This window comes from Oryza sativa, chromosome 3 (assembly GCF_034140825.1).
Source record: "Oryza sativa Japonica Group chromosome 3, ASM3414082v1".
NCBI lineage: Eukaryota > Viridiplantae > Streptophyta > Magnoliopsida > Poales > Poaceae > Oryza > Oryza sativa.
In genome coordinates this window covers 29,528,492-29,544,226 of record NC_089037.1, presented here as the reverse complement: position 1 = coordinate 29,544,226, position 15,735 = coordinate 29,528,492, and the positions used below count along the sequence as shown (strand labels likewise).

At 40.8% G+C, this 15,735-nt stretch overlaps 2 protein-coding genes across 6 annotated transcripts; one reads left to right on the top strand and one right to left on the bottom strand.

Moving 5' to 3' along the window:
• Positions 1-2,284: 2,284 nt before the first annotated feature.
• Positions 2,285-6,191, bottom strand: LOC4333880 (14-3-3-like protein GF14-F). Of its 5 annotated transcripts, none has more exons than NM_001402239.1 (6): positions 6,027-6,191; positions 4,387-4,842; positions 4,215-4,293; positions 3,730-3,852; positions 2,902-3,018; positions 2,285-2,789 (listed from the first exon to the last, which is right to left on the bottom strand). In NM_001402239.1, exons 2-6 carry the CDS (start codon positions 4,791-4,793, stop codon positions 2,733-2,735), a joined length of 783 nt encoding a protein of 260 aa, NP_001389168.1. In that variant the 5' UTR covers positions 4,794-4,842; positions 6,027-6,191; the 3' UTR covers positions 2,285-2,732. The 5 variants fall into 5 exon arrangements, with proteins under 5 accessions (NP_001389168.1, NP_001389169.1, NP_001389170.1 ...); NM_001402240.1 differs by having other exon boundaries at positions 4,387-4,828; positions 6,027-6,125; NM_001402241.1 differs by lacking the exon at positions 6,027-6,191 and adding an exon at positions 5,820-5,930.
• A 6,631-nt stretch (positions 6,192-12,822) lies between these two features.
• Positions 12,823-14,985, top strand: LOC4333879 (ACD11 homolog protein). The gene is made up of 4 exons (XM_015773413.3): positions 12,823-13,385; positions 13,851-14,023; positions 14,372-14,517; positions 14,639-14,985. Exons 1-4 carry the CDS (start codon positions 13,113-13,115, stop codon positions 14,743-14,745), a joined length of 699 nt encoding a protein of 232 aa, XP_015628899.1. The 5' UTR covers positions 12,823-13,112; the 3' UTR covers positions 14,746-14,985.
• Positions 14,986-15,735: the final 750 nt, after the last annotated feature.

The following is a 15,735-nucleotide window of genomic DNA, read 5'->3' as shown; positions in this document are numbered from 1 at the left end:
TGGGAGTAGGTCTTTAATACACTGACGGACATGATATTTGTACAACAACACTTAAACCCGTGGCATGAGAGCAATTAGGCAAAATCCAACATTTTAATAATTGAAGTAGTATTTGTTCAAAAACTATGTATATGACTTTCGACAGAAAAGCTCTCCAAAAACTTTCAGATGTAATTATACTATAAAGTAGTGTAGTTATAACTATGTTAAGTACAGAGGAGTAGTATATACCACACCTAAAATTGAATATATAAAATGTTATTTGGCTACTCTCCACCTATTCGAGGGCTGGATCTTCACTCGTATAGGTTCAAGACGTTGGCGAAAACAAATTCTTTGATATACAGTTCTCTAACTTTGAGTGGCTGACATGCATACGAGCCTCACAACCAAAAGGTCAAGTGATCCAGAAGACTCATCCACCACCGGCAGCCATAGCTATGTGATGGTGTAAATACTTTGAATCCCCATCTCCCCAATTTCGTAAGGAAAGGAAGCAGCCATGGTTATGGCGGTGACTTGACAATAGCGTTACGATGAGTCCAATTGTGGGTGAGGGCACGAGACATGTCTCGTTCGGTTCTTTGGCTAACTTGTTCGATCAGGTTGTGGGATCAGTTTATCAGAGGAGACAGAATTAAGCGAGCAATGAGCTTAATAATCATGTGACTAAATTGAATGTTTGGCTTGATAGAAGTTCAATGATTTGGTTTAACTAAAACTAGGGCTCTGGTGGAACTCTGTCTACATAAAATGAATAAATAGTAAATATTGGTTGTCAATAAGAGCAAATCCTCTATTCCTCCTACGTAGTTTAACCCATTAGAGCATTAAGGGGCTGTTTGGTTTCCAGGGACTTATTCTAAGTCCCTGTCACATCGGATGTTTGGACACTAATTTAGAGTATTAAACATACACTAATTACAAAACCCATTCCATAAGCTTGGACTAATTCGCGAGACGAATCTTTTGAGTCTAATTACGCCATGATTTTGACAATGTGATGCTACAGTAAACTTTTGATAATTATGAATTAATTAGGCTTAAAAAATCCGTCTCGCGGATTAGCTCTCATTCATGAAATTAGTTTTTTTATTACTCCATATTTAATACTCTAAATTAGCGTCCAAACATCCGATGTGACATGGGCTAAAAAGTTTTAGCCCCATCTAAACACCCCCTAACTCATGTAAACTTATCATACAAGAAGTCACATCACCTATAAATATAGACTATTAGATTATATCATTTCTCTTATTTGAGCCATCCTAGCTGTTTGATGAGCCATACACCCATAGTGCATTTGGCATGAGAAGCAACTAAGCATTTTTATGCACTTGATATTCGCAACCTGATTATATTTAGATATATATGTTTGGTATTTTTATTTCTGTAAACTAAAAGTTATGAAGATGTTTATAACCATAAAGTCTCACGGCAACGCATGGGGTATGAACTAGTACTACAATATAATCATTAACAGCGTACGACTCATCATGTTTGTGATTCAACCTGAAACGAAGCAAGAAGCATAAGAAAAATTCAATCTCATACAATAGCTATGTCAATGGAGGTAAGAGAAGACGAGAGGCTATCAGGGAAGAGGTGTAGGATTGGGTATGGGATCGACGCTTCTGCTTGGAGCAATTGAGCAAAAACAACCATCGCCATCGTCATGATTTTATATGCATTTTATTCAAGTGCTTCCTAGCTGATATATAGATCCGATTAGCCTAAAGGTAGAGACTCGAAATTTTATTATTTATTTGTCTTTGCAATTTTAAAAATAATCCGTCTAAAAACTTATTTCTAAAATTTAAATCTTTTTTAACGCCAATCCACCTAACATGACAAAATAATAGTCATGTCACCCATAATATGATAATTTTATGATGCCACGCCAACCATAGTGGCACGACGAAACAACAAAATAATAGTCATGTCACATGTAATATGATAATTTTATGATGACACGTCAACCATAGTGGCACGACGAAACAACGTTATCAGGATAGCCAAATCAGGTGTGATCAAATAACGTATTTACTAGCTGGCATGGTAGCATTACTTTGCCATGCCAAAAGAGTTCTATTTAAAAATAAGTTTTAGGGGAGTTTATTTTTAAAATAAAAAAAGTTCAAAGATCGACTCCTCCCACCGAAAGCCTCCGGGCTGCTGAGATGACAGATTTGTAAGCTTGGCATCCTGCGTCAGGGGGCCAAATGTATTTATGGGTATATTTAGATAAACTGTGTTTATGGTTGTATTTAGATAAACTGAAGAGTTCATGGGTCAAATGAACTAGCCTTCAAAATAACATTGACCCTTGGACGGACAGGATGCCGCCAATCCAAACATCATCTCAACTCTCATGACAATAAGAAAAGCACGAATTCCAACGTGTCCACATCGAGCTTACAAATAAAGGACATGCAATGCCTGGCCTGTATTCTCAATCATAACCAGCCCATGGAAAACGCTAATACAGCGATACTAATAATGTGCTGCAAATACAGGAAGTGGTTGAAAGTTGCTAATTAACTAGTAAATAAGTCACGGAAGCAATGTAGTGCACATAAACTGTGTCCACTGGGTACTTCAGCTCGACACATTTTGACATACGCAGCCCTAATCTTATGATTCCACATAGCAATTGATCCTAGTACATCTTATGATCCAGTAATACAGCAGGTAGCTGAGTAAATGGACTCAGAAATAGACTTCAGGACAGATTAGTGGCCCTCTCCTTCAGGCTTCGCTGCTTCCTTGATCTCGTCACCACCATCCTCCTGAAGGGAGAAGAACAGAGGAACATAAGATTAGATGCCAGAAAATCGTTTTGATAACAATTACAGTATAAATGAATGAAAGGAAAAATAATAAGCATATTAGAGCAAATACCGCATTGTCAGAGGTCCAGAGAGTCAGATTGTCACGAAGAAGTTGCATGATCAAGGTGCTGTCCTTGTAAGACTCCTCGCCAAGAGTGTCCAGTTCAGCAATAGCATCGTCGAACGCCTAAAATAAAGACATGAAGTTAGCATCTTTCAGTATATTCCTAGACAAGAGGGCATCAGACTTTACCAAGTGAGAAAACAAGCTCTAGTTTCAAGGGACACGAAGCTTTAATTGGTGATCTTTCAGATTTTTTTTAAAAAAAGCAGTATTATCCAGATCAAAGCTAGGGGACAAAACAATTCAGATATGAACAGAAATTTATTGACAGGATCAACATTTTTCACAGAGGTAACTAGATGAAAAACTGAAGGATTAGCCCGTTCAGTATGTTAATTTGAGCAGTAGCTAATTTAATGTGATGTGCTAAAAACTAGAAAAAGCATGCAACAAACTAGAAGAAACATGGAACACACGCAGCGGAGTAGATAAATACATACTGAAAACAAATCAAGAGGGCGCATCACAGCTGATCTGAATGCATAATAAAACACAGTGAACAGCATTCTTAAGGTTGAACAGAATACAAAGACAGAAGATTTACTTTACTTAGTAACAGGCATACTATAAGCAATCATCAGTTATTTTCCCTCAATTTACCAAACAAAATTAAATTCTATGCTTGCACGTGAATTTTGCTACATAAAAAAAATGCATAACTATTCATGAAAAACTAGCAATCAAGCACCTTCAGTTTCAAATATTCAGGTTATTAAGTAATACAAGATACCAAGAAGATACAAACTTCAAAAGGGAAAAAAATGAAAAACTAACCTGCTTTGCAAGGTTGCAAGCACGGTCTGGTGAGTTCAGTATCTCATAGTAGAACACTGAGAAGTTCAGTGCAAGTCCAAGCCTTATCGGGTGAGTTGTAGGCAGGTCAGCGAGTGCAATATCCTAAAAAAGCAATCAAGTGTCATCGTGTGCAGTTTCTGCTGATAAATATGCATCAAAATCCATGAAGCTGCAATAAATAACTCAACGTTGCCACATGATACATGCCATAAATAGCAGCGTATGTCTCAAACATGAGCAAATATGCATCCCATAAATGAAAATTGAACTTATAAAATAAATCAAGACTGGAAGTATTTTCCTACGGTGAAGAAGATACAGCATGGAGGATAAAAAATCACTGGTAGGAATGACATAAAAATATCAGAACTTATAAAGCTACTCCAAGAAAAATATAATGATATAGCAAACTAAATATCACCGCTATACACCATATATATTGGCAAAAGTACACGGAGGCCAACCTGGGCAGACTTGTATGCCACAAGAGTGTTCTCAGCTGCTTCCTTCCTCTCAGCTCCTGACTTAAACTCAGCAAGGTACCTATACATTCAAAACCAGAAAATAAACCTTAGGAAACACAAAAAAGGTAAACTGTTAGCTACTGCTAATTCCTGAAACACCAGAAATCAATACCTGTGGTAGTCACCCTTCATTTTCAGGTAGAACACCTTGGACTCTGCAGCAGTGGCAGATGGGACAAGGTGGGAATCCAGAAGCTTAAGGATACCATCACAGATCTTGCTGAGCTCAGTTTCAATCCTGCTACGGTACTCCTTAATTGATGCAACATATGCCTCATTCCCACGGCTCTCCTCCTTCTGCTCAATAGAAGAGATGATCCTCCACGATGCCCTCCGAGCACCAATCACGTTCTTGTAAGCCACAGAAAGCAGGTTCCGCTCCTCAACGGTGAGCTCACCAACATCAGTGGTCTTTGCCACCTTCTCCATGAATTCGACCATTTCCTCGTAACGCTCAGCCTGCTCGGCAAGCTTTGCCATGTACACATTCTCCTCACGCGATGCCTCAGCAGGCGACATTTTTCCTCTCCTTTGTTCTTCAACGCAAACTTAGTCTGACCTTGTGCACCTGCAAATAATGCATATCAGCACTTACACAGATACAACCTACTATATCACTTGTGGACCATTTACAAGAACATATACGGTTCTCGGAAAACTAGCCCAAGTGGAGATAAGCATAATAGACACCATCCACCCAAGGAACAATGGATGAAACCCAAGAAGATCATACAAATCACACGACTTTGCCAGATTCCAACCAAGTGGATGGCACATCATTTTCCCAATTAGACAACAAGCGCAAGCCTTTTCCATGAACGAAAGGAATCATTCTCAGGCAACTAAATATTCTAGTCCATCCCCCTTTCACTAGAGTACTTTCTCCATTTTATTTTCTTACTTTTCGAGTGATTCCGTCAGACAAATCAACAAGAAAGTGGCTGCCAAACCAGTGATCTAGTCCAATACCACCAGACCTCAAGCTAAGAAAACGACAGCGCCACTGCTGCTTCTTCCACAGAAGAGCAAGCAGACAGACTAACAGTTCAAAACAACATGAACAGCAGCGAAATGACTAGATCTGCAGTTCAACGGAGGCATACTGCATCTAATAGGTAAAAAAACGATAGATCGATGAACCGAATTAGCTCGAAAGGGGAACAGCTATGCGTGCATATTTCGTGTGAATAATCAAATACAGGCTTCCTCCACGCAGATCTCGAGTCTTCACTACAGTCCCCAACACGATCTCCAGTAAACATGGCAAGAAAATAAAACGAGGTGTGTTTAGTTCCAAAGTTTTTTTCCAAACTTCTAACTTTTCCCATCACATCAACCTGTCATACACACACAAACTTTCAATCACATCGTTCCAATTTTCAACCAAACTTACAACTTCGGCGTGAACTAAACACAGCCACATCTCACAGTCACCAAGAACCCTAAACTTTCGCATCAGATCTGACCTCGAACCCCACACAGCCATACCCTCCAACCCTAGATCTAACACGATTCCAAACAAAAACAACAGCTGCAGATCCGTACCGAGCAATCTCAAATCGAAGTGCAACTGCGGGAAAGATCAAGAACGAACACTCCACCTCCTTCTCCTCACCCCTCGGATTCACGCAACCACCAACCAACCAACCAACCACCAACTCCCCCAAATCCCAGCAACCGTAAAGGTAGCAAAAAAATAAAAAGCGAGACAAGCAAAAAAAAAAAAGAAAAAGGGGGGAGAGAAGAGATCACCTTTCCTCCTCCTTCCCCCTCGCGCTTTCCCTCTGCTCTCCTCACGAGCTCGCTCTTCCCAACCCGCGCGGGATTTGTTCGCTGCGGCTGTGGGAGTCCGGGGAGATCGGGGGGAAGAGCGGGTAAAAGAGGCGAGGAGCGGAGGAGCGGAGGGAGTGGAGACCGGAGAGAGAGAGAGGGTGGGAGAAAAGAAAAAATTAGAAAGCGACGGGTGCGGCTCCTCGGGAAGCTCGCCTGGCCTCTCCTTGGCGCGGCCCCGGCCAATGGTGAGCCGACGCGTGGCGATGCGCGGTCAAACCGGGGAGTCCGCGCGAGGAGAAGAGGGGGGCTGCGTGGGATGGGCGCAGTGGACCGGTGGGGAGGGAGGGGGCACGTGGCAAGGCGCCATTGGACCGGCCGGGCTCTGGCTGGCTGCCCCGGCGGCTTTGACCTGGAGGGGTGGGGGTGGCTGCGGCCTACGGACCGGGGAGGGAACCGTGCGCCGATCGCGTCACGTGGTATGCGCGGCTAAACAAGTGCACCGACCGTGTACCAGCATACTAGTAGTATAAAAACCACTGTTAATTTTTTTAAAAAAACACATTATAAACCCACAGACATGACGGGCATATTGTTATTGACAGGTACCTCGCCTAATACTGAAAGAATAATTAGTCATAAATACGGGTACTAACGTCAACTGTCAAGTCTAGAATTTTAATCCATATAGGCTAGTGCCACAACAAGGATCTAACTAGTCGAGCTACGCTCACTTTGTCACTGTTAGATTTGGGTTAAGAGAAACTCGTAAAAGTGCACCTTTGTAACGAGAGAAAATTAAATTGTTTTTTGAAGAGTTTTTGAAGAGTTTGATTCCAATATGCTCCTTTGGAACAAAGGAATATAGATTCATTTGGAATTTCTATGTAATAGGATATTTCATATGAAAACTTTCACTTGTCTTTTATTTCTATATCCGAATTCAATGGGCGTATGACATTTTATCCATGCGCATTTATGTTTTTTTGATTTTACAATCTTGCATTTCAAAGGATCATGGAATGTCTGAACTCTGAAGAAAATAAGTCATCAAAATATAGTACTCATTTGGAACAAAAGGGTTTTAAATGTTTTGTCGCAGGAATCTGCAGCACTTCATTCATGTGTAATTAATCAGAGGCGCGGAAATTTGTGAACGAGATTTCTGTTTGAGTTTGCCAGGAAATCGGTAAATGAAAGAAACCTGTAGCAGAAGTAACCTTTGGAGAGTACCATACAGTGGAGTATTGAGAAATTCTTCGTATGCTAATATTTTTTCCTAATTAATGGCAGCGTGTTTGAGAAGGCATGAATTTGTGCTTCTCTTTTTCTTTTTATTTTCATGGTAGTACTGTCGTGCTATAATTCTAGTAGTAGTACATACTTATATGCATTAGTATGTCTGACTTATAAACCATTTGTATCCGTTTATAAGAAGATGCAGAATGTTTTTAGACTATTAAACGGTTGCTTAGATCTATTGAGGCCAAATTGTCATATGCACAACTCTCGGCCCAATCTGAGAAAGCAACTCTAGATTTCAAACCCACCAGGAGGCAGCGAGGCGAGAGGGTGTCGATGGCCCAAAAAGCGTCATCATGCAGTCCCATTATCAGGACTCTGGTTTTCGGTTTTCTGAGTTGTGACTGGCTGACTGCTCTGAAAGTCGAAACAAAAACCACACGCTATTGATTGTCTTTGTCAAAGTAACGATTAAAATGTATGCTGTTTTTACATTCGAAAATATTTTCATAAAGGAAAATTCATGTCTAAAATACGTACTTTTGAAATATGAAAACGACATACATTTTGAAAAAAAAGGCTAAAATGACGGAAGTATATATTTGATAGAAGATGTACGCTCCGTCCGTCTCATAAAAACAAAACTAATACTGTAAATCTAAATAAAAGTTTGTGTCATACTATAGTTTTGTATTAGAGATAGAGAGAGAGCACTTACTATCAAGAACCGTGGCAATTGGCATGGCTCACCTCCCAGTCTCCCAGCAGAATTCCCCTCATTTTGTCGAGGTGAGTTGGACACACTTGACGATAGTCTCAAACTCCCAATGCTCCAACTAAAGTATTCAGATCCTGACCAGTATCCCCAATTAAAATGTTTTTATAGTATAGTAATATTATATGGCTTGCATGTTTGTAAGGCAATGTTAATAATGAGTGTGATGAAATTGTTTGTGCATATTCTCTTCATTCTATAAAAACCACTTCTAACACGTCAAACAAGTACCTTTAAAGATGTTTTTGCCAGTACTTTGGTACGCCATCCGTGAATAAGTCTTTTTTAAGTTTGTTCGTTTTTAGAAATACAGATCCGTATTTAAATCGGTTTTAAATTCGTTCGCTTTTAAAAATATAGAAGGAATCGTATAATCTCTTTTAAAAAACTCGCATACTAAGTTAAGACGATCGGACTCCTAATTACATCTCATGATTTTCTATATATATATATATATATATATATATATATATATATATATATATATATATATATATATATATATATATATCCAAACGAGTTATCACAATATATTTCACCTTAACTATAACAATAATAAGATTAAAATAGTTTTCACCCGTTGTGACGCACAAGTATTTTTTCCAATCTAAAAAAAATTCAGGTAGAAAATCTCCCCCGATGAACTTTCTAAAAAAAATGTCAAACAAGAAATTGTTTTTTATATAAAAAGTATGGAGTACAGGTGAGCACAAGTGCACAACAGTGAACGTGCAAGCGCTAGCTAGCGTTCAATTTCAAACAAACAGCGTCGAATAGCACCTATACGTATACTGTATACATCGTGACCGGGGAGGTAAATGTGGTTGATGACAGTTTGACACTTTCGGTTGCCGACTTGCCGTGTTGCGTGGTTCGAATTTCGATGCCTCGACGGCACGGCGCTGGGGCGCGTGGCAACGCGTGGATGTACGTATATATTCCCCTCAATCTAAAAATTACATATTTCTTCATTAAAAAAAATATCTCGCTCGCATATACTTTCTCCGTCTCCTAAGTAGTTAACTTTTTTAAACATGTTTGATTGTTCGTCTTATTTAAAAAATTTAAGTAATTATTATTTTTTTCCTATCATTTGATTCATGGTTAAATATTTTTTTATATATACATGTAGTTTTACATATTTTATAAATTTTTTTAATAAGACGAGCGGTCAAACATGTTTAAAAAAGTCAACGGCGTTAAATATTTAGAGACGGGGGAGTAATGAAGAAAACAAAATTGTACATAAATGTAAAAAACAAGTAATAAAATAAATAACTGTACAAGTTTCGATCAATAATTTAATAGCACTATTAAACGAAATGGAAAGATGATTTTTTTAAACACATTTTCTTATCTAAGTCTCGAATACACAAAAACCACATAAATGACCATCTCATTTTATATAGAAACAGAAAAATGAAATATGCTTATGCTTAAGGTTTTCTTTATGAAGGAAGCACTACAATTCACTCCCGGCAAATATTTCCGATTTGGAGTTCCGTTCACTGCTGGAGAAACCATATTTGCTGGGTTGGCCAAAAATCAAATTAGTCTCGGTTCCTATGGTAACCGGACTAAAAAAACTCCAAAGGGACTATATGATACCAACCGGTTCAACGGCCTGTCAAGGGGCTAAGGATTTTTAGTCCCGGTTGGCACCAACCGGGACAAAAGATCCTCACTTTAGTCCCGGTTGGTAACACCAACCGGGATTAAAGATTATTTAAATCTTTAGTTTCGATTGGTGTATCCAGATACCAAAAATTTAAAAACAAAACCGTTGCCGCTCACCTCTCACTCACCCTTATCTTCTCGGAATCCACTGCGCACGCCTCCCACACTCTATCTCTCCCTTATCTCCTTCACTCCTCCCTTTCCTCCGCTCTCGCGGGCGTCGGCAGCGGCGGTGGCTCCCCTGCCCTCCTCTCCTTCCCCTCTCGTGGGCCACGGCGGCGGCGGCGAGCGGTGGCAGCGACCCCCCTTGCCATCTCCCCCCCTCCCCCCTTCCCCCCTCGAGGGCCGCGGTGGTGGCGGCGGGCGTCGGCAGCGACAGTGCCCCCTACCCTCCTCCCCTTCCCCTCTCGCGGGCCGCGGCGGCGGCGGCACACGAGGGGGGTGGGCGGCGGCAGGTGGCCTGTGAATTTGTGACTTTAGATGTTTTTAGATGAACATTTTTTCATATGTTCTGTGAATCTGTTGTAGTGTCTATTTGATCAGTAATTTTTTTTTATTTGAACTATGATGTTCGATCTGTGAATTTGAGTATGTGATGTTCGATTTGTGAGTTTGTGAATTTGATATGTGAATTTAAGAAAAAACAATGAAAAGAAATCTTGATATGTGAATTTGTGATGTTCATTCGATGGAAACAGCAAAAAAAAACAATAAAAAAAGAAAAAAACCACCAATATGCACGTGGTGCTACCATTTTAGTCCACCAACCGCCAACCGGGACTAAAGATAATCCCAGTTATTTCACCCGGTTCTCGGATTCGTGGTCCGGTTTGCAACTCGGAACTAATAAAAGGGTTACAAAACGGAACTGATGAGGCATTCTCTTCTCCTGATTTTGTTTCATGCTCCTATTTTGCTTGCTTCAAACTGGGTCTAAAGCACCCCGATGTGAATCACCACTAAACAAAAAGCATATGCGGTCTGAATTTTGCTTCATAGCTAAACCAAACTTAAAAAATAGAACAAATAACCTGTTCATCGATATTTGAATTCGTACCGCTCAATAACAGTTGCCCAGAATTTTTCGCAATAATGCGCAGCATGTGCAGCTGTACACTACCAGCTCATCGACAGTTTAGACGGTTGTGCTTTTCGCGGTGTCACTGGGCCTCGCGCGTGAGCATTCCAGCGTGCAAGTTGCGGTTGCGTCGGAAAAATCATACGACGGCGCCTGCCCGAAGATGCGAAATGTTCAAGAGTTTTTAAGCATTCCGAAACCGATAGGTAGCAAAAAGAAATCCAGGTCGTTGCGAAGCTCTCGAGCATTAAGAAATGCCTGAATCTTCACCTGTTATATCATGTTGTTTTTCATTATTTCGGGTCGTTTTCTTGACTCGTAATCATTTTTGTACACGACAATGATATATCCAGACTGTTTTAGTGGTGCTTCACAACGAGGCGCAGGAGGAGCCGGACCCGTTCTGAAGTTCTGGCACGGTTCCATAAAACTACATTTTTAGTGTAACACATATAATGATTAGTAGTACTGTCTACTGCCTGTTTAGCATTGCTTTCATGCTGGAACGAGTACTCTTGTTTGTTTGTTTTTTCCTTAATATTTTTGGGGGAACGAGTACATTCACGAACATAAGGGATGTAAAATTTTAGCATATCTGCATGGGGTGTTCGGACACTAATAAAAAAACTAATTACAGAATTCGTCAGTAAATCGCGAGACAAATTTATTAAGCCTAATTAATCCATCATTAGCAAATGTTTACTGTAGCACAACATTATTAAATCATGGAGCAATTAGGCTTAAAAGATTCGTCTCACAAATTAGTAGTAAACTATGCAATTAGTTATTATTTTAATCTATGTTTAATATCTCATATAGGTGTTTAAACGTTTGATGTGATAGAGTAAAAAAATTTGAAATAGGATCTAGACAGGTCCATAAACATATAAAGGTTTTTGCGCAATCAGAGAAGTATATTCGCTTTGATGCTCCTAGATTACTTTGGGTACAGGTCATGGCTCACACGGTTACACTAGTCAAGGTCACTTTAGGAAGAAGCTCCCAGATGCATCTCCGATTCTCCGTGCTTTATTCAACGGTCGATTCCGGCTCAATGCAAACATCTTCGGAAGCTTCCCTTAGTTTTTTCTTTACTCGTAGAAAAATATGAGTAGCAGTAGTAACAAATTAAGGTCATATACTCTCCTACATTGAACATTAGTGTTTCGATTTTAACCATTAATACATTTAAAATGATTAACTAAAATTCTTGAAAGTTTTATTTATGCTATAATTTATATTGTTAATGCATATCCCCTCTTTTTTGCATAACGTTCAAACAGTCATGAAAAATTGCAAAAAGAAACAAAATAGATTAATATATAATATATCACTTTATAAACATGCAAGGTAAAAATATAAAAAAAATTGTATATACTGTTTACATATAAATTTGTTCTTTTTATTACAACTCAAATATTGTAAATCTGAACTTATATATTTATGAAATGATATATTTAATATTTATTTATCATGTTAATTTTAAATTTTTAAAATTGTTTGAATAATGCGAAAAAGAACGGTGGATATCACATTAAGAAATATTTTTTTCTCAATCTAAGTATATAGTACTATAAAACTTCTACATAGAAGATGAGTGATAAATGGCCTGTTCACTTTGATGCCAAAAACTTGGTAACTTGCCAAATTTTGGCAAGATTTCTTATATAGTTATTAAAATTTGGCAGCAAATTAAATGTAGCCATTCTTTTTAGCAACTATACCAAAACTTGGTAAGGTTGAAAATGTCATTAAAGTGAACATGTCCCAAATGTTAAAAACTGGATAGTAACGAGTGACAAGTATATGAAAGGCAATGCTTCCCTTTTGTAAGAACATGCACTTTATATTTTTGTGTAAAATTTGCCGACCCCGTGACTTTTGTGTGTTCCCATTTCGCTGGCTGACTCCACCTCGTGCACTCGTGCTCGTGGCACGTACTCCTATATCCCAGCACGAATCTTGACGCTGATGCCTATATAAAGGAAGCGTCCGATCTGCCGACCAGCTCACCCCCTGTTGTTCCATTCCTCCTCGTCTCCCACACGGGCAAAGAGATTCTCCATTTCTCCCGGCTTCCTCTTCTCCTCCTCCTATACATAGGCGTCGCCGCGTACGCCATTGCCAGCCTCGTCCCAATCCCACCACCTGCGCCACGCGCGCGCGCGTCCTTCGGGCACCCTCGCACCGCACCGTCCGTTGGCGCGCGGTTGGTGGGGCGGTGGTGGTGGTGGTGCCTTGGCTAGTTTGGCCGGCGCGCGCGGGGAGGGAGGGAGGGAAGGAGAGGAGGAAGAGGATGCTCGGGTTCAGGTCGCAGACGCCGTGGTCGGGGGCGGGGGCGGAGCCGATTTGCGGCGACGCGGCGGCGGCCGTGGTGGCGGCGCGGAAGGGGATGGAGACGCCGCTGACGGCGGTGGCGGAGGCGTTCGAGGAGCTGGCCCGGAGGATGGAGGCCGACGGCGGGGAGCTCCGCCTCGGGCCCTTCGGCGACACGTGCGCGCTCGTCTCCGTCCTCTTCAGCTGCCTCGGCATGGCCTTCAGGTTCGCCGAGATCGAGTACGTCGCCAAGGTAAACCCTCGTCCATCCCCCACACCGCTCTCGATCTCGTTCGTGGTTGTTGTTCTTGGTAATTTTATTGTCTTTCTCATTCTTTATTTTGTTTCTTGGATCTCTTCATCACAACGCATCAAGAAATTTCGCTTTTGACTCTGGTTAAATTTCGATTTATTCCTGTTTGATCCCCTGTTCCCCATTAGATCTTGCAGCGTTCACCTCCTACCCCCGATTTGGAATATTCCTTTTCCGTTATTTTCTTGCGCTAGAAAAGCAAACCAAGAAAGGAAAAAAAAACCGAAACTTCTCAACGATGCTCCATGAAAACGCGTTTGCGACTTTGCGTCTTTCTTTCTTTCTTTTTTCTGATTGGCCACGAAGAATTCTTGTGGCGGCAAGAAATGTACTTGTGGCGGCAAGAAATGTACTAACGGCGATTTCCCTTGTGAATGACCAATCCTGCTGCTGCTGCTGCTGCAGGTGAACGACCTCATCGGAGCGGCGAAGTCGTACGGCACGCTGAACGACATCCTGGACAAAGACGTCGAGAACGACTGCGTCAAGAAGCAGGGCAGCCACTCCCGCAACCTGCGCAGGGTCCGCCTCGGCCTCGGCCTCATCAAGGTTCTCTTCGAGCAGTTCCTCTCCACCCAGTACGTCGCCTCCCTCTCACCCAAGCACACCATATTTTTTTTCAATTCGAAATGAAATCTGAAGCATATCAGGCGATTCCAGGACAGTCTGAAACTTGTCTCGTACCAATAAATATTCATCAACTTGTTCATTGTGCCTTTTGTCCTCCTCTGAGGCAAGGCTGGCCGGCGACAATTGTTAGTACTACATATACATTCAGATTCAGCCGATGGTGGCTAAGTTGGTAGAATTATTGGCCAGTTGGCATCCGTAACTCATATAAGACACAGTTGACAGGTAGTTCTGTTCTGCTCTAATGGACGACAGCTTACGGCCTTTCTGGCATTCATTTTTTTTCTTTTCTGCAGGGAATGTTCGCTGTATGATGCTGCTACGACAGCTTACGGGCAGGTTTGCGCGCCGTTTCACAGCTGGGCGGTCAGGAAGGCTGTTGGTGCTGGGATGTACACTCTTCCAAGCAGGGAGCAGCTGATCGTGAGGCTCAACGAAACTGGTACGCAAAAATGCGACATCCCTGAATGTTGTTTGTCAGGAATTTAAATGAGTATTTCTCCTTTGGGTGAAGATCTTTCTGCGTTCTTGTGATTTTAAATGGTGCTGTGTTGCTACTGCAGATTGCTCCGTGCAGAAGGAGATGAGGAGATACATCGATGCCTCTAGCCCTATCATAGACTACATCGACAACCTTTTCCTCTCGAGGAGCATTAGCCTAGACTGGTGAAACTGAACTGGAGTTCATATTTGCAGCTGCTGACAAAGCTGTCGTTGATGCCATTGTTTTGTTCTTTTCATAGCTATTATGTAGCCTTGGGTGTGGTTGTCTGGTGGATGCTCACCCTGACTCCCTTCGCAGAGTCATGTGTAATGTATAACTGTATGGTGATTCAGTACGATCATGGATAACCTGTTTTGCCAGCGATTGGGCACAGAGGAATGGTGGTTGGATGGTGCTATGTGAAAATTATGTGTGTTGCGATTATCTCTTTTTAAATTAAGTGGTATTTGAGAAACTATTGATGCCTTTTTTTTTCTTGAAGAAGTTTATCTAAATCTTATCATAAACGTCAAATATACCAGAGACAAAAATATATATTATCAGGGCATGAAACTAAAATATTATCATGTCTAGGGCTTCTTTGGAACACATTGTTTTTATAGAAAATTCGTAGGATTAAATTCCTATAGGAATTTTTCTGAGCCCTTCCATTTGGAGGATTTGCTAGAAAAATTGCATATGAATCCTTTTTTCCTCTATATTTTGGGGAATTTCAAACATGAGCCCAAACCTCTTGGTTTTGGTTTCCTTTTGGAAGTCCAATGCATCATCTCTCCTTTCAAGTCTAATCTTGATAATATTCTTCCTCTAAAATTCCTACAATACATGTTCGACATATTCTTGTGGATTACATATATTATCACTTTCTATTCCTACATTTTTAAATTATTGCAATTTAAAGGAGCCCTTAGAATCACAATTTTTTATAATCATTCTTCCAATCATGATTTAAAAAATATAAGCACAAATATAATTAGAACGATTTAATACGTCCCTCACCCCCCTCGCGGGCCGCATCAACAGTAGTAAAGGAGGGAGCGTGTCGAGGGGAGAGAGGGAGAACAGGAGAGGAGTGAGAAGAGGAGAGGAGAAATCGGTGGTAAATGGTTCACTGGCTGGTTAGGAAGTGACAACCCGCGCTTCCTCCTCGTGGCA